The sequence below is a fragment of the Harpia harpyja genome, chromosome 21 (genome assembly GCF_026419915.1).
Source record: "Harpia harpyja isolate bHarHar1 chromosome 21, bHarHar1 primary haplotype, whole genome shotgun sequence".
NCBI classification, from domain to species: Eukaryota; Metazoa; Chordata; class Aves; order Accipitriformes; family Accipitridae; genus Harpia; species Harpia harpyja.
The window spans coordinates 15,137,520-15,165,124 of record NC_068960.1 but is presented as its reverse complement, the minus strand read 5'-3'; the positions used below and the strand labels follow the sequence as shown (position 1 = coordinate 15,165,124).

At 35.5% G+C, this 27,605-nt stretch overlaps 1 protein-coding gene across 26 annotated transcripts in view; it reads left to right on the top strand.

Moving 5' to 3' along the window:
* RBFOX1 (RNA binding fox-1 homolog 1) overlaps positions 1-27,605 on the top strand; it is a 1,377,247-nt gene that overhangs the window by 1,297,835 nt on the left and 51,807 nt on the right. For 23 of the 26 annotated variants that reach the window (XM_052772622.1, XM_052772605.1, XM_052772606.1 and 20 more), the window contains one exon: positions 10,381-10,461. The exons of the other annotated variants lie outside the window; for them this stretch is intronic. In XM_052772622.1, coding sequence (XP_052628582.1) covers positions 10,381-10,461 — 81 coding nt within the window. The remainder of the gene's footprint in view (positions 1-10,380; positions 10,462-27,605) is intronic. 26 annotated transcript variants of the gene reach the window in all.

Genomic DNA, 27,605 nt, shown 5'->3' with positions numbered 1-27,605 from the left:
TGGTGGCCCTTGACCTTTTGTATTATCATCTGCTATGATTCCAATGAGATTTTGGCTCCATCATCTTTGTAACTTCCCTTCAAGTAGAGAAAGCTATTAGATTGCCTTTTAACTTCCTCTTTGCCTGACTAATCAAGTTCAGTTCCCTCAACCTCTCTTCACAGGACATGAGCTCTAGACCCCTGCCCATCTTGGTTTCACTCCAACATATCCTGTCCAGTTTCTCCACATTTCAGTTGAACTGGAGTGGCAGTAGGTTTAAAAACAGAATGCAGTATTCCAGGTGCAGTCTTGCTGGCACCAAGTGTGTGTGTGTTGGGGGAGTAACAACAGCTCTTGATCTGCTGGCCATGTTTCCATGTTTCTCTGAATTTCACCTAGTATGCAGTTTGCCTTGTTTGTTTAAATGTTACTTCAGTAAAACCAAAGAAAGTGTTCTGATCAAGCGGGAGCTGTAACATCCTTTCTTTGTTCTTACGTTGCTTCTAACTTCTTGTATGTTTGTTCAAATATTTTTTATTTTGTATATAATTGATCAGTTTTTAAAGGGCTAAAAAGAAAGTTAAGTACTGTGCTTTACTCATGAAGAGAATCTTTTCAGGAAAAATAATTCTTGGACTTCTCTTATTTAAACGTCATTCTGGTGGTTAGTGAACATATGTTCTATGGCTTCCTGATTAGTGATGGACCAAAAATAAACTAAATAAATATGATGGCAGCCTAAAACTGTCTAATTATAAATATTATACGGAGATATTTTTTTCTACAACTGTCTCCCTGGCCTTGTCTTGTTAATACGTTAGTTTGCAGCATTAGTATGGTTTTTAAGTAAATCTGACAATTATCCCTGCTTGCTACATGCTGGCTTGGAGTTTGCAGAGCAGGTTTAGTACACATGAAATAGATTCTGTTTGCAAGAAACTGCACTGGGAGCTGTACTGGAAGCTCCACATGCACACTGACTGTTGCATGTCACACAGATTGGCTTTTGGACAGTCTTGAACAGTGTGTGGTGGGGTTGTCTGCTTCAGGGGACAAGACTAAACCTGGTCCAGAGTAAACTCTCCAGACTGCGTATAATGTAGGTTTAGAGGCTGGATATAAAACCAGTTGTTTTATAGCTACTGCTACTGTCTCACCAATTACTTGACAATACAGGTCAGCCTGGGTGTGCACTGTCTGGACCTGAGGTCTGGGCTACCATATGCATGATGGTTGTCTGATAGAATAAAACTGAGACTGTAATTCAAATACCAGCTATGGATATATGTAAAAAGCAATGGCTTAAGAATCTCTCAGAAGAAAATTTAACACAAACTACAGGGTCATCACTAAAACAGTTGTTTGTTCAGGACTGGGTGGGATAATTAGATAAGTTAATAGCATTTATGCAGAGGAATAAATTCCTCTGATTAGAAGAATAACGAAGTTAGGAAGATCCATGCGTTAGGATGGACAGTCAGGCAGACAAACTATTCTGAAATGTAAAGTAATAAAATAATATATGAAATGTAAAGTTAATACAGTTAAGTGGAATGGAAAACAACTCTGCTGTGTGTTAAACCTTAATTACATCTGTAAATTAATGCTAAAGCAGCTTAAGTTTATGTTGAATTGTATTCCAAACATATAGCTAATGTTTCCTGTTTCGTCTTCTGCATTTTTTTTCCTATTTTGGGCATTGGATGACAGAATCCCCGATACATTTGCATTGTAATTGCATTTCACAATACTTACTGAGAGTAAATTTCAAAATACTGAGTTTTCATTCGTTTACTCATTTGTGGAGGTAGCTGAGATGAAATTGTGCTTTACAGTGGTACACAATCTCTGTCAGTTTGGCTCTGTCAGATTTTCTTTGTGCAAATTGTTTTGGGGGAAATCTCCAAGCATAGAAGTGCTTCTAGTAAAAGTGAGTGTTTTGGAAAGTTTGGAAACATTGCAATACTGTTTTTGTAATGTTTTTTCATGCTACTGAAATTCTGGAATCTGAATGGGCTAGGGAAGAAATAGACGAACTAAAGCCAGGATTATGCATGATGATTCAATTTTTGCTCTTTTCTATTCTCAGCTTGTCATTCAGAGTAGAATTTTATTTGTAAGTTAAAACCAGCATCCACTGGGGTAAGTAAATAGAACTGAGGGATTAGTCATTTGCATCTCTGCATCTAATTGCATTAGATTTGCATCTCTGTTTTATCGATTTACTGAAATAGGTAATTTACACAGAAAATAGTGTCTTGACACAATATGAGAGGATAAAGTATAAACACATCTACTTGTAATCCCTCCAGGGCCATGGTGGAACTGTAGTGTTCGTGTTTGAGCAGAAAGGCTCCAGTTTCATTTATTCTGTGATTCTATTCATATTGCAGTCTTTATTCATCAGGCAGATGTATGAATGCGACCCATTTTCGTTATCAGCAGAATATAAATGTATTTTTTATATTCTCAAGTATCCTATTTCAAGAATAGTATAATACCAACTCAGACTTTATATTTATACTTCAGAATTTCTCTCATGTTTGTTTCTCAAAGTTACAAATGAACCAAGAGTAACCATCATTTACATACCTTTTAGTATGCTAGGAGGACCTAGAAAGATTAGGAATAAAGATTTGATTTTCAAAGGTCCTGAACAACTTCAGTGGGACACATCTCCCAGTGTAAGATAATGGCAGTGAATATCACTGAATATCAATTTATATGCACCTGAAATTGCGTATATATATCATATAGTAAACATATTTTGTAGGTAAGTTACAGTTGTAGGCAATACTGACAGTACCACTCCAATTTTTTTTACGTGATTACATAGTACGTTTCCAGTTTTAGATTTTTTTGTGAATAAGGATTTACACTTGGATGCCAATTCATTAACAAGCACAGGTAAACTCTCTAGGCTTGTTACGTATTTTGGTACAAGCAGCCGTTGGGTTTCTGTGACATTTTGGTTACAAGACAAGGAATGTCTGTGGCTGATTAATAACTTTTAAATTATGTTTGGGAAGGAGGGTTTATTATAACTGTTTTACATAGTGAATGGAAACATTACATATATTGTTCCTGAGAAATACAGCCCATCTATGGTAAGGTTGGCATGCTAATGAAAATAGAAATGAGTCAGTCACATAGCGTGTGTTTTTAAGCTGGCATTACTTTGCCTCATACCAACAGTACCATGGCACAGCCTAAATTTGCCACTAAACCCCAGTGATTATGCCACGCTGCATTGTCAAGCTATTCCTCCTAAAGCAACCTTTGAGAACTTTAGTGAGTTCAGTAGTGGATATACCTTTCTACTTTTCCTTGATGAAGTTTTAAAGCAAGTCATCACGTTGTGAGGCAGGAAAAGGATGTTGGCATGGGAGCAGAGCTTAAAAGAATTTGCCGCTTCCCAGCTCCGGTGCTATCTACAAGGTCTTTCCCTGTCTAAGACACCACAGGACATACTGGTAGGTAGTTTGATCAGTTGTGTATGGTTTGTCAGGTCCTGGAGAAGGAGACATCCTGAAGCACCCTGTTACCTTGTGATGAATTATATATGCTACAGAAGGAAGAGGTGGGGAGAGGGGAATTAGGAGAATCTCACACAAAATTCTTACCAGAGCTGCAAACTTTGTTGCTCATCCGACTTTTACTTACGTGATATAAACACCTACCAACGCCAGTATGTGACTTACTATACTGGACACTGAACATATGTAACAGGGGAGAGAGGTCTGTTTCCCAAAAGCTTGGAATGATATGACCAGCAAAGAATAATTGGAAGGATGGCTTACAAATTATGTTTGTGTAACATGCATTGCCGTTCCCCGAGTCATTGCCTAAGTTCATTGAGTGTTTTTGTGACACTCTAAGAGGTGATAATAAAGAAACATGTACTATGCTTAGAAAAGTGGTGGAAGGAAAATTGGCATCTTAAATAGAATTTTTGAATAAAGACATCCCATAAAATGTCTTGGAGACACATACCTCCACCACCCTTGTCTTTTTCCACACCCCCCCCCCCCCCCGTGTTTTTAATAACCTATGTGAGGTTATGTGTGTGTCAGGGACTTACTGTGTAAGTATAAGTGTATGTATAGAGCAGAGATTCTCATCCTCATTACCAGTAGCAAGTATACACAGGTTATTCAATAACTGAATGTATTTCAGGTTTGCTGTCAGAAGGTAATATAGATACTGATTTGGACTTAGGGAACTTGCCTTTGGACATCAACTACTTTAGATTCTCCTCCCTACCATGCAATTCTTTTGTTTAAGTGAAACTCCGTATATAACTTTGAGGGAATCAAATATAGGTTTTGTTTATATTTTTAACGTATCAGAAGAAAGGATGTGTGTATTTTTGGATGAAGCTACTTTATTCCTTGTAAATAAAGGATCATAGAATCATAGAATAGTTTGGGTTGGAAGGGACCTTTAAAGGTCATCTAGTCCAACCCCCCTGCAATGAGCAGGGACATCTTCAACTAGATCAGGTTGCTCAGAGCTCCATCCAACGTGACCTTGAATATTTTCGGGAATGGAGCATCTCCCACCTCTCTGGGCAACCTGTTCCAGTGTTTCAGCACGCTCATTGTAAAGAATTTCTTCCTTACATCTAATCTAAATCTACCCTCTTTCAGTTTAAAGCCATTGCCCCTTGTCCTATCACTGCAGGCCCTTGTAAAAAGTCCCTCTCTGGCTTTCTTGTAGGCCCCCTTTAGGTACTGGCAGGCTGCTGTAAGGTCTCCCCGGAGCCTCCTCTTCTCCAGGCTGAACAACCCCAACTCTCTCAGCCTGTCTTCATAGGAGAGGTGCTTCAGCCCCCTGATCATCTTCATGGCCCTCCTCTGGACCCGCTCCAACAGGTCCATGTCCTTCTTATGCTGGGAGGCCCAGAGCTGAATGCAGTACTGCAGGTGGGGTCTCACCAGAGCGGAGTAGAGGGGGAGAATCACCTCCCTCAACCTGCTGGTCACGCTGCCTCTGGTGCAGCCCAGGATACGGTTGGCTTTCTGGGCTGCGAGCGCAAACAATTCAATGTGTCAACACAACCATCCATGAAGGGTTGTGTTAAAATCTGAAGGAGTATTATTCCATTTGTAGAAGGATCCCAAATAACTGAAGGCACTCAAGAAGCACTCTTTTTGGAATTAACAGCATGTTTAAAAGCATACTAATTCCATGTAGTTTGACTATAGATAATGAAAGGATAAGAGAACACTTAACAACTATTATGTATTCAAGATACTCTCTTTAAATTCCCTAGTCAGATGGGACAATAGAAGCTAACATAAACTATTATTGTACAACAGTGGCCTTTGTTAGGTCTTTCTGATCCATTTCTGTGACACATTTTGAAATAACCCATCATTACAAAATATTTCAAACCAGAACAAAGATAATGCTATTTCTATCTGGAAAGACCAATATTAAATTACACTGAACAGCAAATCAAGAGTGAACATCAATTGTTTATGAGGATCTTTGATACACTAGCAAATCACCTTATATGCAGCCTTATAGTTTTCTTCATGCATTGTATATGGAAGAGTAATTAAGTGTAAAAGAATAATAGTTGCAAAATGTACAAAGAAAAACAGCGATCAGAATGACTGAGAGAAGATTGGGCTGCGTCACATCCAGCCATATTGGGAAAAAGGGAAAAGGAAATAATAATCACTGAATTTATTAAATAATACAGCTTTTAGATTAGAGTAATAAAATAGCATTTTATAATAATATAGAGAAAATGGGACACAAATATTTTTAGCTTTTCTTCACTTTTTCATGTGGGTTTGGGTTTTTTTGGTAAATAGTATTATAGAATATATGAACTGGTACTTAGTTGCCAAAACCAGTAAGAAGCTCTTAATGGTAACACAATAGAATAAATATGTATAAAGAAGAGCTGCTTTAACCAGGAAGCTAAGTGCACAATGGATTAGAGTGATGTCATCTTCACTAAATCTCCTTGTATGTAGTAAATTCCTTAGTTCCTATGTTATAAACTGTCATTTTAGCTACCTGTGCACTACTACCCCATGTAGACCAGCCCTGGATATTGACTCGATTAATTTCTGCCACTGAAAATTCTTATGTGATTACCCTTTTGTTATGATGGAGGTACTTGTACCCTATATAGAACTCAGTACCACTGTCATCTTTGGAGCTGTCTGAAGATCTTTATATGAAGCTGTGGTTTTTAGGATTCCCAGAGTGAAAGTAGAAAATCAGTTTTTCCCCTTTGTCTCACTTAGTAACATGTTGCGGTTTTGCCCTGGGATGTAACAGGGTACTACAGTGCAACTTCTGTCCTCTTCCCTTTTGTAAATCCCCAAAATTCCTGAGGGAATAAACAACAGCATGGAAACTCTTTGGTCGTGAGCAAAGGTACTAAAGCCATCTCTGCTGGGAGGTAATGCATTGTAAACTCGGGTTCTCGGTAGTGGTACATCAACTTTATACAGGTCTGATAGTGAAGGTTTCTAAAAGTTTCATCTAGTTCTTGTGACAGGAGAGAGCTATTCCCATGATCAAGGCCTTGCAACACTGTTAATTTTACATCAGGAGTGTAATTTTAACTAATGGTATTAATTTTTTTCTGCTGAAAATGTTTCAATTTATACTTCCACAAAGGATGCCATAAAAGATTCCAACTAGTTGTGCAAATTCTTTTAAACTTACTCCAAGTCTTTACTTTTAAGCTGTTTGTAGTGCTGGCTACGCAGTGGTTCCAGTTAGACCTAAAAGCTATTTTAAGAGAGGTGATTTCAAATCCTTTATGATTTACTGGAAAGTCCTCCTGTTGTCGATCCTGGGTACTTCTTGGCTACCTGAGTATTTGAGAAATACAGTGAACTTCATCATATGTCATGTATAGCCAGCGAGTAGTCTGTGCATCATCACTAGTACATTGGTATTTCCACTTATGCTCTGTAGATTAATTTATATAAATCATGTAAATAAGAACTATACACAAACCCTTATTTTTGAAAGCATGAAAAAATTAGAAAAATACTTTCAATCAAATATCTTGGAACCACTGGGAAATGAATTTTTGGTATTCTAAAAATATTTATGACTTCACATCATTTTCCTCACAGCCCTGAATATTTTTAGAGTAATTATTTTCTCAAAATAACTATAGTGCTTCAACAAAGAACCTAATTAAACAGTACATTCTTAATCATGGACTGTAGGAGAAAACATTGGAGGAAGAGAAGTATGAGTGGGAATATTTCTGGATCTTGTAAAGTATGTTTTTGTCCATGCTGCCAGCCTGTATGCCAAGGACAAGTGGTGAATCAGTCTGGGGGATCTCTGGAGTCATACGGCTGTGCTCAGCTGACACCACCATGCCCTGCCCCAGCACAGCTACCCACTGTGTGCGGCACAACCCGTCAGCTTGCTCAGCCGCCGCAGACTGTTGCTCTCCCGTTACACCCAGCAGCACGGCTGCCTCAGTTTCCCTTCCGCCACTGGTCTGTCTAAAGCTCTCCAGTGTGCCTGTAATGAATACACTCTTCAGATTTATATGGTGACGTTTTTCTGATCCTTTTGATGGAGTGAGTCAGGAGGGGCTTTCAGCTGGTGATCTCCAAAAGCCTGTATCACTGGTCACATCTGCTGTGACCAAATAAGTAGATGCTTATATTAGAGAAAAGCATGCAGATTGTTCTTAAGGAGAAAATATCAGCCTTAAATATTCTGTTACGGAAGGCATTGCAGAATTAATGATGAGCTCTTGCATGACTGTAATTTTTTGAAGTTCATCAGTTCCATGATATTGTTAAGTTAACAGTTTGAACAGAAATATTAAGAATTTTATATGAAAATCCTCTTTCTTAAAAAACCCCCCACCTTTATTCTGTCGTGCTAGAATTTAGTATTCTAGAGGAAAAATAATATTTTTTTTTTCCATTAGGGAATTTATGGATTGTTTCAATGTTCTGAGGTTTATCCAGAAGATCTTATTGTAAATAATTCAATCTTCCCCCAGTTGTATTAATTACAATTTTAATACTTTTAATAACAAAATTAAATGCAGCATAAATAATCTTTTCTCACAAAAGTAGATTAAAAAGTTCCATATTTTTCTAATAAAATCTAATAATAGTGGTTTAGGTATTATTATTAATGTTGTGTATGAATTCGAAGGCAGATTGTCAAAATATAATTAGAAAGCTCTGTGCAACAAATTAAATACACTCTTGTAGCATGGATGAAAAAGGCATCTGTTTTGAAGTACTTTCATTAGAAAGTAGAAGACTAGTAGGAAAAGTAGAAGGACTAGTAGGGAAAATTAGATTTGTATGAGATGAAATCAGAAAAAATGTAAGAATGTTAGCTGCAAAAAACTGGAAAATATCTATGGACCATGGAGCAAACAAAGTGTCATCTAGAATTTATGTTGAATAATATAAATAAACTATAATCTTCAATTTCTAAAAACCTTTATCTTTAATGACTTCAAGTAAGTTTAGTAAATATATATAGATACATTATTCTTAAAACCTAATGAAAATTACTGATTTTAATAATTCCTTTCCGGGTTTCACTCAGCTGAATGAATGCCTCTATATCTTCAGCTCACTTTCATTTTCAGGCTTCTGTAGTAGCACAAGTTTTGAAGCATTTATGGTGTTAAATACCTCCATATTCCAATGTACACATTCCTAGTGTCAAGTAAGTGTATCAATAGGTCCTGTTTATCTACCAGCCTGAAACCGATGCTTGCCGTTAGGATCTCAGTAGGTATATGTTCATTTAACATCTTCCAGTTGTGGATTTTTTTGGAAGGCTGAGAGAGATAAATATCAATATAGTCAACTATGTGCTGTCTTAAAGTAAGGAAAAAAATTTTTTAGCTTGTTTTATCTTTCAGATTAGTAGTGGATAGCTGGAAAAAAGCAAGCATCTCCAAATCCTGTTAATTAAGGGTACGCTATTGTCTGGGAAGGTTGGAAGCATAATATTTCATGAGATTTCCAGTGCTCACAGTCTTAGCTAAATTGTGTAAATTACAAGAATTATTTTCCTTTAGTATTTCCTGTATTTCTACTTCAGCTGACAGCTGCAAGCAATAATCAAAGAACTGGTTAATGACAGAAATTTTTTTAAAACATTTTTTGAAAGAACTCTGGTCTGGTAACTGAATGTAGGTTGAGAATTGCTCTTGTAATACTATATGGAAAACATGCCTACCATTTGTAATTAATCTTATCCTTTCAAACATATTTGACTCAACTCTGTTGAGTTACATTGCTTATAAGTCAATGCACAACTTCTAAAGTCTCACAAATCTTCATGTAGATTTAATATTTTTGAAATTGCATGGTTCACAAATCCTGACAGCTTGAAGTATGTCAGTGTATGTATATATATAATTTTGTGTGTGTATATACAGATATATACACATATATCTGCAAAAAGAGATGCGTCACATCCTGCTTTTCCTGGTGGACTGTATTCCAGAAGTGCAGAAGTTTTTCTCCTAGTGTGAAAATACAGTTGTTCCTACCTCTAATCAGCTAAGACTGCTAAAATATCATTTTAAGAAAGATGCTGAACTAGTAAGGCATTTTATTTAAGTTCATTTAAAAAAAAAGAGGAAACAAACCTAAACTTGTGTCATTTGTTCAAAATGAACATGCATTGCAAAAGTGTTGTTTTAAATTGATTTGGTTATTACTTTAACTTTTTTTTTTCCTTTATAAAAAAAAAAAAAAAAGGTTTCATTTCTTTTAGTTGGTTTTGTTCTTAATCCTGAATCCAGCTTATGTACTGGAAAGTAGCTTGTGTTTATGTATTTCTCATTTGATCAAAACCTACCAAAATCTTCACATGTATTAGTAATCACTTGCACCAGTGTTAATTTAAGCAATACAACTGAGATCATACTTGGCCTTACATCTGTATGTGGGAGCTTTGCGGTCTGATTTATCTGCTGTGTTTGCCTGAGTAGCCTCTCATTTTGGCCCAAGTTTGGGCGGTGAGAAGTCAGGAGGTGGGTGGTGTGGGCGGGCTGCTGGCTCCCGTCAGCTGTAGAGCTAATGGGGCACCTTCTGTTTCAGAGACACAGGGCAGAGAGGGAGAGAGAGCAGCGGGCTGAGGGACTGGCGTGCACGGTGAACGCTCAGGGTGGGCACCAGCATCCTCATGGCATAAAAAGGGGTGTTTGTATTTGGGGGGATGGCTGTGGTTTGCTTTTTCCTATGTAAAATTGTACATGTTGACTGGGGCTCTTTCTGCTTTGAAGTCGAAGGACGAGAAGTGCCCCTGCTTCACTGCACTGCTCCGGTTATGACTTTATTTCTGTTTTGAGATGAAAACTGAGGTTTAGTTTGAGTGTTCCAAAACCAGATACCACTCTCTCTCTCTTTCTTGTAGGCAGGGTGCTGCTGTGCCAGGCAAACCAGGAGGGATCTCCCGTGTACAGTGCCCCCAGTTCACTAGTATACACATCCACAAGTAAGCTAGTGTTATGGCTCTTGTTTTGTTTTGTTTTGTGACAAAAGCACATTAATGTGAATTAAGCCCCCTAAAAATGTAAACTTTCCCAATAGCTCTTGTTAAGGTAAATGTGGTATTTATAAACATATGCAAGTAATGTCAACAGGTAATGCAGTTGCAACTTTATCCTCAGAGTATATTTTATTTAAAAAAAAAAAAAAGACAACCTATATTGCAATGTTCTACAGAAATGGTCAAAAGTTCTATAGTAACAGTGAAATTTTTTGGAATCCAGTACTGTTGCGCACTCTGCATTTTGTGTAGAAGATGAAATTGTGTTTCTTTTTCCATCCTGGTCACAACTGTGATTTAATAAACAAAAAGTCTTATATCACGCCACCATTTGACTGTGTCAGGAAGCAAATAGACATGAAGTCTTTCTTACAAAAGCTAAAAGACTGCGTACAAGTGGGTTTTTTTGAATTATAAAAAGCAGCCCTAATAAAAATAGTAAAGACAAGCTGAAACAATAGATGCTGCCATCAGCCTTTTTTCTGTACAAAACTTTGGAGTAGAAATGTGTCCTCTAGAATTCTGAAGCAGAAGCAGAACTGACTCTTCTGAGAGTGTTGTAGATTGTATTGGTGGTACCACTGATGCCCATTCTGCAATCTAGTCAGATGAGAAGCCTCTAGCTACATGAAATAGTAATAATTGCTGCTTGCTGAATTAGGGTGAACAGCAGCATTTGTTTTACGTTCTTAGCAGTCCTCCATAAAGAAAATATTTTACATTGTCTGATTTAACGTTATCAGATATGCTTTTTATCAATCTAGAATGCAGTTCTACCTTCTTAAAGCTTATCTAGATTACTAAATTTTTTTTTTTATTAATTAAAACCAGGAATGAGGACAAAAAAGTTCCATAGCAATCATCTCTACAGTCATGTAACTCTCTTATGTCAAAGGCTGTGAATATCATCCCCAGAGCTGCTGCTTTTACAGTATAACTATGGGGTCTACCTTCAAATCAGGAGTCTACAAATACACAGCAAACTAACAAAATATATGAAGTGTTTTAAATTGGAAATGAAAATATCAGTTAAATCTGCATTTGCTTCCAGATGCTCCAAGAATATTTTGTACTATGTCACCTTTCCCAAGCAGTGGGGTTTTTTAATCCTTGTAGTACCACAGACATGAAATACTTACTGTTTAAATCAATGTTCCCTTTTGTTTGTTTTTAGTGCACTATTCCTCTTTGACTAGTCTTTTGACTGAAATACCAATCTTTGGCTGAAATTCTTTTCCTAGAAAATTATGCAGACACTTCATTCATCTCACTGTTAGGGAGCTCCTTTTGCGGGGTGGGTGGGATGGCAGTGTTTGTTTCTCATTTTCTGGAAATTACTCTAAATAAAGCCTTTCTTAAGTTTGCCCTGTTGCTTCTATTATTTCACTGAGTTCTGTCCTAGGAAATTTATTTCTGGGGTTGCTGGTTACATTGTACGGTATTTCCACTGTTATTAAATCCCTAGATAGTCATTGTATAGCTAGCTAAGCTCTATACTTCACTGTTTCGATTATGTCTCATGAGTCAATCCCTTTGAAAAATCTTATTTTGCAGTGGTGCTCCTTGAATAATGATATCCTAACAAACACCTGTTTGTTTTCAATTATGCCAAATACATAAGTAAACAGACTTTGCCTATCTGCCTCCCACTGGGCAATGTCTAATACACAGTTTCATAACAGAGATTGCTAGTAGCCCTTGCAGTAGAAATTATTACACTTTTGTTGAACCTGTGTGTCTGCAAGTCATGATTTTTCTTTTATTATGTATAGTATTTCTTATTGCCAAAATGTAGTTCCCCCCACAGGGTCACAACTCCTAATAATACAAAATTACTACAATTACCAATGATTGTAATTGGTTTTTTTATTTCTCCTTATTAAAAAACTTTCAGTAAAGATGTAAAATAGTTCCATTTCTATAGGAAATTCTAAGAAGTGAATAGAAATGAAGCTTGAGTTTTGTCCCATTTTCTTTCTTTTATTATTTTAAAGATCTTCTATATTCCATTTTTATGCACATTTGTAATACTGAAATGATAACTGATAAGTCAACATTAACATCTAGGAGATTAATACTTTCACTATTATGATTCCATGTAGACAACAATATTGCAGCCTTCATCTTTGAATAATTTGTTAATCGTTTATTCTGTTACTGCTGGTATTGTAACTGTGTAATATTTTAGAACAGCCTACAATGTAAGAATTCAGAGGTTTTAAATTTGTAATTGTTTTAACAGAAGGGAAAGAGTCAGCTGAGATTTTTAAAGCTGTTTGAGAGGTTTGGAGTTCATTAAATGCTAATGGCATTTAGGAATTTTCAGATATTTGGAAGAGCATAGTCCCCATTTTTAGAAATGTTGTCCTTAGCTTGACTGTTCATCTTTTGCTCCCAAGTTATATTCTAGAAGGAATTAAGGACTGAAACATGGTTGTAAAATACATTTTTAAAAATTTGACTAGCTTTATTTCTCACTTAATTTTTTTGTCTTTTTAATTGTATTGGTCGCTAGTAGTCTCTGATGACTCTGAACATTTTTACCCCATTTTTTTGGCTAGCCAGAAAGAAGAGTGCATTTCTTGGAGCTACTCTTTCCCTTCTGATGTTTTATTTCCCCAGGATGTATTTTATGTATCACATCGTACATTTCCCAGTACAGTGATTAGTTACACCTCTGAATATGCCAGGAGGTGGAAACATGGCTCTGCTTCCTTCCATCACTTCTGGCCCTTTGCATAATACAGAAAGAAATGAGCTGTTTCTTCTGCAAGCAGTGGAACAAATCAGTAGCAATAGTCTCTCATGCCTCATCTGTTCTCTAACGCTGAAGCAGAAGATGGGACCTGGATCAGTTTTTCATTTGCACATCTATTCTGGGAATAGACAATTTGTTATGTAGAAAGCCTAGTTTCAGCATGCAAATGTGTTCACATCCCTTGGTGGGACAGACAGATTCTTTGCCTTATTGAGACAACCAAAGTAAGGAAGCTCATGGTCTCATCTTGTCTGCTGTAGATTCCCATAGTATTGGCATCTCAAGGACAGAACTAATACAACTGATTTCAGTTAAATCCTTCAAAATTTTCCTAATGCAGAATGTAGACAAGTGTCGAAGGAGATATACCCCAAAAGTAAAGATTAGAGTACACCAAGTCCCAGCAAGTAAGCAAGCATTCACTGGAAGCTTCCTGGAGGCCCATGATACCTCACTGAAACTTTGTAAATCAAACAGTTTGGCTGCACGTAACTGACAGTCTCTTTTTGCCCCCACTTCTTTAGACTAGTTTCTTCCACAGGAACTTTTAAAATCCTGAAGAAATTTGTATCTACTATTAAATAAGAAAGGTATCAAGAAAAATTTTGGAACTTTTCCAAGTTGAAGCCACTCGAGAATAGGATCCATGAGAATATTAAGACCCTGCTGGACAAAAGGAAGATTCAAAAGAAGAAAAAAGTTCTGTCACTGAATATCTGTATCATTGTTCTACAAAGGACAGTAATACAGCTGGGTATGTATGGTTAAAAAAGGCAAAAATACAAATCTGAATTGATGCAAGGACTTTTAAAAGCTGTTTAGTGCCTATTTTCCCCATTTGTTGAGTGCCTGAGAATGTGAATGAAATAGAAGTTAATGAGAGCCAAAACATGGGAAAGGAGGAAGAGATGAAATCATAGTCTCATAGAATAATGCAGGTTGGAAGGACCAGGTGGCACCTTTAAGGATGGAGACTGCGCAACCTTTCCGGGTCATCTCTTCCAGTGCGTGAATGTCTGAACAGTGGAAATCTCTCTTCTTTCAAGTTATGTTTGTTGTCTCTGTCTTCCCAGTGTGTGCCTCTGTGAAGAGCCTGGCTCTGTTTTCCTGAGAACCTCCCCTGCCCTTTCATGGCAGGGGATGGAAAAAGAGATGCACGTGCCAGTAGTAAACTTCTTTGTGCTCTGGAATAACTAATCAACGTTCTTGGGCTCACTAAGTGCTAGCTGGTGTGGCGAGGAAGCCAGCCTAAAGCTGTGCATGACATTTTTCAAAAATTGACAGTTGTGCATACCCAGGTCCCATGGAAGGCAATGGGAGAGAGACTATGAATTTTAATGAAAGTTCAAAGGCAGCTAAATATTTTTCACAGTCTAAATCAGAGCGTTAATCTTTGTAACTTTGAGGCTTTATTTTAGCACCAAGTAAAAATAAAGATACTTGAGTTATCAGATGTGTAACTATTAGTAGATTTTTCTAAGCATGTATTAAAGGGATAGCTCACGGGACCGAATAGCTCACATATATGGTAAAATAGTAAATTGCTACATGCCTTTGTTCAGAATGATGCCCATATGAATGCCTGTATTTCCCAAATGTTTTACATGTCCATAAAAGAGAATTTTGCCTTGACTTCAATGAGTACATTTTAAACTGATGTCAGTTTGGGCTTACATTTTCTAAATGTTAGAGTGGTTTTAGCTTCAACAAGCATGCTTATCAGCTCCAAAATATACATGCTCTTTTTCCATAAATTTTCTTATTTTATTAAAAATAAATAAATCTTTCGTATTGCAATAAAGTGATCGAATTAAAAGGAGAAAAAATATGAACATGCAGAAATCAGAGATTAATTTATTTTATGGCAAATGAAGTTGATGGCCCGTTTTTTAATTGATATATTGATTACAGTTTTGTAAGAAGTGGTGGTGGAATTCAGCAAAAATGATTGAGGTGGTACAAATGCTTATAAATCTGTCCCACGTTGTTCGTGTTCTTTAATAGTAATTGTCTGATAAAACTTCCATCAGTTTCTGTAATTAACCTAATGGTCTAAATGAATTTCCAGATCACTGGTTATTCATTTCAATATAGAAAATGCCATTACATTGAGTTTAATTAATACAAAGTAAGTTCACAGTCCATTGTATCCTTAGAATAGAATTGTACTGTTTTAACCGTTTCAATTATGAATATTTCTTCCTCTTGTTTTGTTTGTCCCATTTATGGACTTGAGTATTCATTCTCTATTTATACTAAAATAGTATAAACCCTTTATAATTAAAATATTTAAACCCCAATGCTCTTCAAGTTCCCATCCTCAAAATATCAGTGTAGATATTTTTTGTATTTATTTCAACTATTTTTAAACAGAATTCAGTCAGTGCCAAATTCATAATCCCATGATATGCCCTAGAACATCTTATTTGTCTTGATATTCCTTTCACAGAAGTACATATGACAGATAAGCACTCACCAGAGAATACTTTTGCTTTGCGTCAGACAGATATTAAAACAATAAACTATGTTGCCCTGGGATTTTAGCTTATGAGCAACCAGAAAACAACAAGGCAAAGATGAGATGTTTTTGAAAGGTGGGAAGGCAGTTCTTTCAGAATATTCCCTGGAAACCTTTGGTCCTGTAATATTTTTGACAAGAAATATTTTTAATGCTCAAGTTCTTTTAAAGCAAATCAGGAAAATAGATTCCATTACTTCAGAGCAGGCATTGAAATGTTCCTAAATAATCCTAATAATCCTACTGATCCAAAGTTATGTTTTATATGCCAGGAGAGAAGGAAAATCTATAGCAGAAGCTTAAAGTATTGATTACATAATATGGGAATTTTGCTTTTTATATATGTTCTCTGTTAAAAACTTACCAACACTTATGTATGACAGACACATGCACTATTTTTAAAAAAGATTTTTTTTTTTTCCTGTGGGAATTTTGCTTTGATTCATAGGTGGAGGATAGTTCAGGACTTCGTTGCTATGCATGGAATTAATAAGGAAAATCATAAATACTAAGTATAAATACCACATCCAATAGTAGGATTTAGTCTATTTGAGGACTCATTGTGCTACAGAAATGAAAAATAAGTAAAGCCTGTCTATTCAATATGTCTCTTGAATATCCTCCCTTAGAAGTAGGTTCCTTGACTTATAAATATTAGTAAACTACCTAAAAAATGCTGTATGAAACTATTTTCATGTTTCTTGTTTCAGTGAAGACATTCCAGGTTTTATTTTTCTGTGGCATTACTAAAAGATTGAAGTAAGACCTTTGACATTTCTATTATATTCAGGGATATTTCCAGTACCACAAATATTACATGGGGAAAAAAGAAATTTTCAAAAGGTGATTTAAAGTGCGCTTCTGAGCAGGATCATTAGTGGAAACATTCAGTTTAGAAACCTTCAACCTTCAGTTGATTTTGTCAGGTTTAATCTGTTGCACACATGTAATTACGTGAAAATTATATTGTAATGATGATAGTCGTCTGATAGTATTGCCCTGAGACTCCAAGCAACTGAAGTGTAGGTGCTCCTGGCATTTGGTATATCCTTTTCTGGGTTTTGTATGTAAGACATGACTGACCATATTCAATCCAAATGGACATATGCTTTATTGTAATGACATCAATGATTAATTTGTTCTGATTTTATTGTTGTAATTTTTCTTAATTTATTTGTTGTGATTTTGCTGTTATTGGTAAGGGAGAGACTGTTTAGTAAGCTTGCCATTTTGCATTGGTATATGGGTCAGAAACAGTTTCAAGAATGAGTATTCATATGGTATAAATGATTTGCTTATGTTACAGTGTTTGTGAATTAAATGTAAAAAGGTTTCTGCAAACTCAATTTTTAATTTCTCTTAAACTAAAATGGAATGGCAGGTCACTTCATCACAATTAAAATATATATTAGTAGATTGTGTTTACATGTTTGTGGTTTTGTCTGCTTTTTATTGTTTCATAGGAAAAAGGTAGAGTAACCCTGCAAAGGAGTTCTGTGATTAAGCCAACTTAACCATTGTAGGACTGAGATTCATGAACGAAACAGTGCAAAAATCCTGCCCAAAGGGAAATGTCCATACATCTGCGTGCACCAATCACACGTATCATTTCCAGGCTACAAAAAACTCATTACTGAACATTTAGGAGTCAAACTGTCTTTTAATGTGCTTCCTGAATTAATTAATTGCCTTTTTTTATAAAGTAAAGAGAATCACCTGGTAGTAACCCAGGAATAATGTGAAAAGTGCCCTTCCTGGTCTGTATGTTAAAATACAGTGGGTCTACATGAAACTTTAAATAAGGAAGATACCGATAAGTAGGAAGGGAAGTTTACTAATTTCTTTCCATAATTTTTTCCTCCGTGTATAGAAGTGTAAAAGGTTGAAAAATTATGTATCGCTTCCAGAGAAAAATATTGATGTCATCTCTTGTTGAAATGTCTTTAGAAGGTTTTTAAACGCTGTTTTGGTCCATTGTATTGGACCTTGCTTTGAACAAAGTTACACAAATCTGAATGGAGGATAACTCCGCTGACTTCTAAGTCAGATAGTTATAAAGATAATACAAAATTAACAAAATTGAGTAAATTATATCCATACGTATTATGTTATATTCTGGATTTAAGTATCAGCCTTTTTAAACTGTAAAGTGAACCTCTTTGGGGCTTTTTGGTAGCATTGCCTGAAATTCTTGTTACAGCACTATATATTTCCCTTCTGTAACTATTTTCAGGATAACTATCCTCTTACCTTCTGTCTATCAGTATTTTAAATGGTGACTAATAAGTCATCAGTAAGATGTATTGTAGTCATCCAGAATCTGTAAATATGGGTTTCATTTCACTCCTGCAAATCTGTTTTTAAGTACCTTGCTGTTTATACTCATTCTTCTGTTAATCTGTTTAGTGATGTTGCAGTTTGTCTGAACTAGCACACTTAAGAGTTTTATAAAGATAGACATATCCTGAATTGTGTGCCACTGACTTTTTTTAACTTCTATACCATCCTACACCTGGGCAGTGGGAGATGACTAGAAAGGTGTGCATTACATTTTTAATAGTAAATTGCGGAGATTATCTTTGTCCTTTAGTTCAAATAATAAAAATTATGTTTGACCAAGGACAGTTGGGCATCTCATGTCTTAACTTAGTGCTTTCCTGTTAATGGAGGTACGGCACTTGGCCACTGGCAGTGCTCGTGACTAACCAGTGAGCTAGGACAATAGGATTGTTTGGACTTACTGCTCTCACTATGCAGCTAATTAGTGAGAATTACATTTAGTATTTGTTTGCATCATAATCTATGATGTTATTGTACGTAAGATCCTTTGTGTAGAGTCCTAGATGCAGGCTCCTGATGTTTCCTTAGCTTTGCATTCTAGATGCTGTATTACTCATTTTTAGTAGGTAGGCACTCACAGTTGAATATACATCTCAAATCATTCTGTCTGTCAGATATAAAGTTGTTAATTTTGTGGTTTTCGGCTTAGTCTGTAAGATTTGCTTTCAAATAAAGACTTACTTCAGTGTCACTCTTGCATTGTGTGACGGTTGTTATTAAATCATGGCTCTTAAAACTGTGTTGTATACAGCAAAATTCTTCAACCTGAATTTCACAAATAGTAAGTACTTTTGAGGAATTAACATTTTTAATATCTATATCAACTCTGCAGGTGCAATTCTTTGTTTTGACGTTTTTTTTCCATTATGGATTGAATTAGGTTAATAGCTGGTTTTTTCCTCAGTCACTTCCTGCCTAAGTTGTTCCCAACCCAACAACATTCTGACAATGTTCTTTTTTACAGTTTAATAATTCTGTTGAGTTTTAGTAATCTTTGTGTCATCCAGACAGAACTTCTTGTCACCACATAATTGGCTTTCATAAACATTCAAATTGCTAAATTTTGTCATCTTTTTTATAGTAGTGCTACTCTTCATCTAGTTTTCCAGAGCCATGGCCCTTTTACTTTGTCTCAAAAACAGTGTTTAGCTAGACACGGGGGACTCTTTCCATTTGCTTGGAGCTTTTAGATGTCCAACAACCAGGAACACAAGACAAGTTATTGATCAGTTTGATCATCTATATTTGAAGATTGTTCTTTTTGTGATTTAAGATCAGATGTGGCTTCTTTGATCTCTACTGTTTCTTTTCCTTTATGGCCTAGTTGCTTTGTTGTTTGTTTTTACCTACTGAGCTTTTTCTTGTTTGTTAGTCATTTCTTTTGTGAAAAATCAACTATTCTTTGTATATCTACTATTTATGTTCTTTGTAACATCAACTATGCAGTATTCTTATTTTGTTATTAAGTACACCGTAAGTAATTTGTCCACCAATTATAGCATTTTTTTATTCAAAGTTGTAAGCTGGTGTAATTACATAGCTTTATAAAAAAATTCTAAATCTTCTTCTCTGGTCTTTTTTTATCCCTCCTCATCCTCCATTTTTTTCTGTGTGTTAAGAGAAATCCCTTGATGTCTGAGGGTTTCAGGTGGCTGCATATATAGCCCAGTAAAAGAAGGATGAGATATATGGGAATTTCTGATAATGACAGAATCACCAAATGACCAAATCTCAGAATGGCTGAGGTTGAAAGGAACCTCTGGAGGTCACCTTGTCCACCCATGTTGCTCAAGCAGCGTAACCTCAAGCAGGCTGCCCAGGACCACATCTAAACAGTTTTTTGGTATCTCCAAGGATGAAGACTCTACAGCCTCTCTGGGTACCTCTGCCAGTGCTCAGTCACCTCCACAGTGAAAAAGTTTAGACAAAATACGAGACAGTTTCCAGGCTTTGGCATCAAGACTTTGCTGTGAAGGTTATAAATTCCTGGCATATAATGGTATCAATATATATATAAACTAATAGTGGTTTGTTTATTTGTATATTAGAGGAGATGAAACAAAGGAAGGCAGAGGAAAAGAATAATTCCCTATATACTGAAAATAAGTATAAAGAAAACCAAGTGTGAATTCAATATATGCAAGTCATTGCTGAAATAGTAGATCAATTAGATCTGGAAACAAGTTTAAGCTAAAGTTAACCAAGAAAGAAGTTTTGTTGGAACAGTTAAGTGTCTTCCTACAATTTAACATAAGAATAAGCACATTAAATAGGAGGTTGCTTTCTACTGAAATATTTTATGCATGTTTTTTGAGTGCATTTGATTTTGTTGACGATTTGGTATGGAAAAATCTAACAAATCTTGGTTTTCATATGTCTGAGGATGAAATAGTTGAAAACAGTGTCTTAAAGAAGCTGTCTGTCTTCTTTCTAAAAGTATTTATGTAACCTTTCAGGGTCTACCTTGTTATAAACAGTTTCACCAAATTTATGTAAAATTTGGTGCTAATTTGGATTTGACTGGAAACTTAATGCAGTAGTGTTGTGTGAAGGGATTCAATTACAGTACGCAGTGCTTTATAAGTCACTGTCTGACATAAAAAGTTAATTAATCAGAGCTGTGTCAATTTCCTTGTGCCGTGTCAATTTGCAGCAAGGTAATTAATCACTAATCGCCCAGCGTGCAGCAAGCTAAGGGACAATCCATGAGTCATTTATTGTTGTTTTTTTCAAAACAAATGGCACACAGAGCCATGAAGAAACACATCTTGCCTTTCATAATATTTTTATCGACAGTTTTGCATGTTGTAATAGACTGCAGCAACAAGCAGCTGTAGTTGAATGGAATATGAATATTAAAGAAACAAATGAGAGCAGATTTATAGGCCATTGCTTTTCTGTTATGTCAGTTTTGAGATTACACTGAGCAAATGAACAGTGAAAAATTACTCTTCCATGTGGAGAATGGTGATTAGGCTTGTACATTAATTAGAGATTTTTGTTTTCCTTTTCAATGCATTTCAAATGAGAATGTCCTATAAGTAATGGTTTGTCCAAAATACCGATTTATTCATTCCTAAACAACAGCATTTAATACTGACATATATTTTTGTGCAATAGTAAGGAAATTATTGTCCTACTAACTTCAAGTGTGTTTCAGAAAATAAATAGATTGTGAATGAAATAAATATAAGTGACCAGTTATGACTGTATTTGACATATATGGTAAATTTCCTTTGGATTAAGTTAATTCACAACTAGATCGCAGGGACAATCATCTCACAAAAGTGACGGGTGAAAAAATGTATTTTCAGCTTGCTATTTTTAAACATTGTGAACTTTCTGAAGATTTTTTTACCCTGAAATTTTAAGAATCCATATATATATATAAAATATAAAAGCCTTTTTATGTTAAAATCTGTAGTAACAGAGCTTAAATTTTACTTGCACTGTATTTTGGACTGTGTATTTAAATGCAAAGTTCTGCACACATCCTCTTTAACACAGTTCTTATAATTCTTATAAAGAATGCTAAGTAATACTACTTATTACTATAATGGTGAAGTGAAAACTCACTACACAGCCTACATTGGGATAAACTCCTGATTCTGTTCCTGAAATCTCAAATATCATATAGATTATTCTGCTTAGCCTTCCCTCAAAAGGGATCCTCTTGAACTATGGGAATAATGTAAATGTGTCTCCCTGACTTTCTAACAGTTAAACTATGTTGCAGTAAATTAGCTGTAAACTGATGCAAACATGGCATAACATTAAAATTCTTCACCATAAAACATTTGAAAACTCTTGATGGCAGATGACCTGATAGTCTGCGCAAAGAAGGAGAGCTTAGGAGTGATGAGAGGTAGATTCGTTCATCCATTTTGATGGCACACCTTTCTTGAGGCATATGGCACTCTCATACAAATTCAAACCACAGCACAAATGCAAAGAATAATTGCCCATTAAAATAGCTGTATATTTTTATGGCTTTGATACAAAATCTGCCCCCTGTTGTTTTTTGCATCTGCTTCTCTTCCATCTATCCCAAAGCTTTAAAACTTTAATACACAGTGTATAACCCTTAAGTATTTTTTATCAGGTTATATTCATCCTTTTGGGAACTCAAGCTTTGTCATTGTTCCTTCAGCCTTTGTTTTCCAAGGGATATGTTGAGATATGATGCCTAGAAAGTGCACCTACCTGTCATGTTCATTTAATAAAAAATTAGTAAATCCAATGGTTATATTACATCTTTTGGGAGGAATTAAGATTTGATTAAATTTCATCTGTGAAGACAAAGATTAAGTTCCTCTTCCTTATGCTCATATTTGTTTTCTATATGAAATCATTAGTTACCTAAAGTTTACCGATATACTAACATGAATCCTGCTAATTCCAAAGGCCTTTTTATTTGCTTAAATGTAGCAATTTGCTGACCAGTTTTCCTGTTTGAGAACTAAACTGAAGTTTGGTGAAGGAGATACCCTGACAGTGTTTCTATGTTTACTAAGTGTATTCAGAAGAGAGAACTTTTTGGACAATATTCATTGTAATGACACTTTTTAAAAAAAAATTATTTCTTAAATTTAAAATAGAACAAATAAGTTTAAAGAAGGAATCTTACCAACATAACGTTCCTAAAAAATTTTCATTTGAGCTGTAATACAAGGTGATTTGTATGCTTTTGGATAATTATATTAAGCAAAGCCAAGCACTTCCACAGCATACTGTTTTCACTCTTCTTTTTTAATTTGAAAAAGTAAAATTGCAGTTCCACTGTAGGAACTGATGTTTTGTTGTTGCCGCTGTAGTCTCATTCATATTTGAATAGCTGAATGAATAACTATAGAACTGATGGGGCTATTAGATGAGAATGTAAATTGTTTCTTTGGCTTGATATTCGATTATGTATAGTCCTTAGAAAAGTTTTTCTTTTTAACCTCGTATTATCGCCTCATATCATCGATGTGTAGTTGGAGAAATCTGCCTTTTCTCTATCACAGTCAGAAGAATTCCAGTCATCAAATTACTTTGATAAATTTAAGGTACTTTTGCTTAGAATTGGACTCAGATGCTTCCCTGCTGCAAGTCAAACACATTTTCAACCCCATTACAATAGCATTTTCGCTGACTGAGTTTCAGCAGTTTGGCACTGAGGCACTAAGGAAGGTTGACCTACAAACTGTAAGTCATTAAAACCTTTACCCCTCCTGGCTAGTAAATTCATTACTTTTGGGGCTGGTTAATAGCACTTAACACTTCCTGATGAGAGAGCCCTTTTCATAAAATTGTTTTTATGAAGTCCATTCTTCGGTTGTGTTCTAATGGTGCCACTTCTGCTAGTTATTTTGGGGTGAGGATATTAAAAAGTCGGTAGCAAAATAAATTCTGTGGTTATTACATATTCCTAACCATGTGACTTCTCAGCTGGGCTGAAGTAGCATAATTTTTTTTTTTTTTTGCTGAACTCAAATCTAGGGTGACGTGATCTTGTTGATTATTTTATATCTAATCTTAACTATTACTACCTGGAAATAGAAGGCATGTTTTCATATACTCTGATATTCAGACTGACCCAAATCAATTTTTTGGGAAGGATATAATTCTGTTTATATATAATCTGTACTGTTAGACCTCACTTGATCATAAGACCTTGCAATGCCACTCTTGGTTCCATATTTCTCAGGCTTAGTTTCCAAGATCATGTCTCATCCTTTTCCTGACAGAACTCCAAATCATTGCTCTACCTTCTACTAATTGCTTCTACAAGCTTTTTTAGAGTTTTGCTTTACTCTAGACATTTTATGCTTCATGATTTTATTCAGGAGACAATACAAGGCAAGCATAGCAAAACAATTACATTACTTCAGGCTTTTAATTCTAACACATCCTTTGTGTTGCAGATCCTTTGAAAATGGTAGAAAACACTGTCTTGTCTTAGCATCTCCCATCAATGCTGAGCTGCCATTATGGGTTCTGGATTTGGTAAATACTTATAGGCTAAGCGACTCTTCCTGCTAACTCTGTCTTCTAGCCGTTTTTCCTCTTTCATAAAAGAAAGCCTTCTTTCTCATAAAAAAGTAATATTATTTTTTTAAAATATATTATGTTCTTTTTTACTCATTCATTGATGGGGGCACTCTGCTTTTCTGATGACATTTCTTTGTAGAGAACCATCCACTGTCAAATATTTAAGGTCAGTGGCCCTTCCTGTAATTCCAAGGTGTCACCACCATGAAGAATAAAGAGTATTTAGGATAAATGCACAACTATTGCAAAATATATATTTTAATATGTCTGTGTGACAGCTGGATTTAATGGTACAATTCAACGGAAAAAAATGCTCGCAAACCACATTAGGAGTTCATGCTTTCACGGAGGTATATCCTCAGTGTCTCCTGTACAACTTCTGCACAATTCCAGTTGGTTTTCATTAGGCCTATATTTACTCATTTCTTCTGAAAATCAAGATATAGGTCTATTCTTCACACACTTGTATAAGGTGTGTGGCTGTATGGAGGAATTGGTAAGTTAATTTCAAACAGTACATTTTACAGCAGAAAGATTGTCTAGGACCCTGAAAGAAGACAGCTGCTTTAAATATTGCCAAACGTAGATGTTAATTACAAAGAATTAATTGCTGAAACAGATCTTGGAGCAGGAGTTTCCAGACCGTGTATTGCAAGCATGTGACATTGTTACACACCTTACATTGCTTAGGCTTAGACTTTTTTGAATTGGTTTGGTTTTCTTTACCACTGCCTCTGTTTTTCGTGTGAAAGTGTGTTTTCTATCAATATGTAGAGAACTACAGCTGCACATGTAAGTGAGGAAGTTGTCCAAACTGCTCAAAGGTTGTCAGACTTCATTAATTTTTTGTCAGTGGCTTTTAGGTCAGAGAAATTTCTCTTAATCTTGGCAGTTTAAGAGTGTCCCTAAAGACTACAGTTTTTTTAAAGCTAGCTACAGAATACCAACCTTCAGGTTTATCATTTAAGATATCCACCATTTCAGATATCAGTTTATCCTGGCCAGACTTTTTATTTATTTATTTGCATGATTAAAAAAAAAAGGCACAAATTAACTCTCAAATTATTGGAGAAACTTACTTCTAGAAATGACCGTCTACTAGGTGGAAAGGAGTCATTTCTCTAATGCAGGCAGACTGCAGCTAAACATTACTCTTTTAACAAAGGTAATCATACTGGATTAGATTAGTTCTCCATCTAGTCCAATACCCTGTATTTGGAAAGGAGCAAAAGCCGGATGCCTAAAGAAAAGTTGTAGGACTGGAGCTAGCGTGTGGGTATATAATTCTTTGAACATTCTGTTAGCTTTCTACAATTTGGAGTGTTTTTTTAAACCAGAGGTGATGTCTTTATACTGTTTCTCTGTAGGGAAACTGTTTGTTCATCCTTTTCAATCATATAAACTTTCAAACTTTTAACATTCATAACACCCAGTGGCAGAAGTTCCATGGTGGCTTAATTAGAAGTTGTGTGAAGAGCCACCTTTTCTCATATTTTCTCCATTATTCATGATTGCGGAGCTTTGGTATAGCTCCCAAAGTCACTTCCTTTTCACGCTGAGGAGTGCTAGTCCACTTCATTGTTTCTCTTACAGAAGTAACAGACATGATTATAGTTAAGATAAGTGACCGTTTGAATTATATGTTGTCCGAATCACCTAATTTAAGCCAAGGCAGGAAGTCTCCAGCATGTTGCATTCACAAATACATTCTCTAAGGGACAGAAGTGAACAATGATGCCGTGATGTCCAACCCTCATGTTTTTCTCATGTATTGCTAACTTCCATCTATGAAATTTTATTAGAACTTTACACCTTTTATTTATCTGTTAGTATGGGGAGACAGTCCACTCTATCAGAGGAACTACAGCACAGCCTATAGATCTTTTTACTGTGTTTGCTTATATCTTCAGTCCACTGAAAATTATCTTCTACGTTTTTGTATGCACATTGTACTAATTTGTATGCAAGACTGTTTACTTGGAAAGGAAAAGGACAAAAGTTACATAGTTTGAGCAGTAGGTCATGATTCTAGCACTACTGTATTTATACTGCTCAATATTCCATGTTGTTGCATATGCAAAAGTACTTACAGCATCCAAATTTCAAGTATATGAGATATATGTTCATTCCCCCCCGCCCCCAAATGCTTTCCATGACTCTATTTCTTTAAGGCTTCATAAATGCAGTTGATTGCAAAGTTATCAACAATATACTGAGTTCTGTAAGTTCATCATTCTGATTTTCACACACTTTTTTTTACAGAAGGACGAATAAAAATATGGTATTTGCACTTTTTAAAAAGACTGTTTTAACTTATTTTGTATTGCCATAAGATTATGTTGTATCACAGATATGTAAATCTTTGCAGAATTATTGTATAACCTTTTTGTCAGTGAGAGAGACCTAGCAAAGCCCAAAAGCCACAGTAGTAAGGCAATAATGGACAAGTCACCATAATTACAGTATTTTCCTTCATGTGTTCAGCCAGCACCATCTACAAGTTCTGAATTTTTCATTTTGTTTTTCAAATTCAAGGCTGCTTTTAAAATTTAATGCTAAAACAGATGAAAGACAAATGTGGATTGTAATCAATTCATATTTCAGACTTGAAAAACTTACCCTTTTATACATCATTACTTCCATTTTCTTGCTTCTTATTAGGGCTTTGCTAAGCAATATTTATTTCTTTTATCTTATTTACATACTGAAAAAAATTCAACACAGTGAACCACAACTGAAGTAACCTGAGTGCCAACAGAGCTGGATTTGATTTTCTCTGTCTCACTAATGAATTCATTCAAAAAATACCTGTTCTAACATTGGCCAGCAATAGATGGACAAAGGAGAGACGAAGTAATGAAGTATTGGTTAAAAAACTGGCAGAGAAAGTAAAGTGGAAAGTTGGGTTGTTTTTTTTTTCATTTTTCAATTAAAAAGTTTATGAAGAGACAAGTTTTACAGACATTTTACAGAAAAACATCTCTAAGTAGTACTGGTTTACTGTTCAATTTCTGATTAAAATATTTTAAGTCTCACATGGAATGGTAATTAATGTTTACCCTTAGTGGCAATGACAATATAAAAATGTCAGTGTTAATTTCTTTGTTATATGTCTAAATTGTTTCTCTTGGGTCTGAATATTATCTGAATTCAGATAGATATTTCCAGACTATGCAAGTCTTGCCTTTGAAGGAATAATGGGTACTGTTATGAACAAGGTACACCTCCAAAATTGGAGAAAACGCTTGCCCTGTCTTTCTTTCCCTTGGCATACAATTAAGACCCAGTTAATAAGCAACTTTTGAACAAAAGTAAAGCTCTGTTCGATTGGTAAAATCACGGGATTATTTAGATCATTAGAGGTCACCTGGTCTAACATCTCACCTCCACTCAAAAAGCGGGGCTGACTTTTGAAGGTAGATCAACTAATGTGATGGAAAT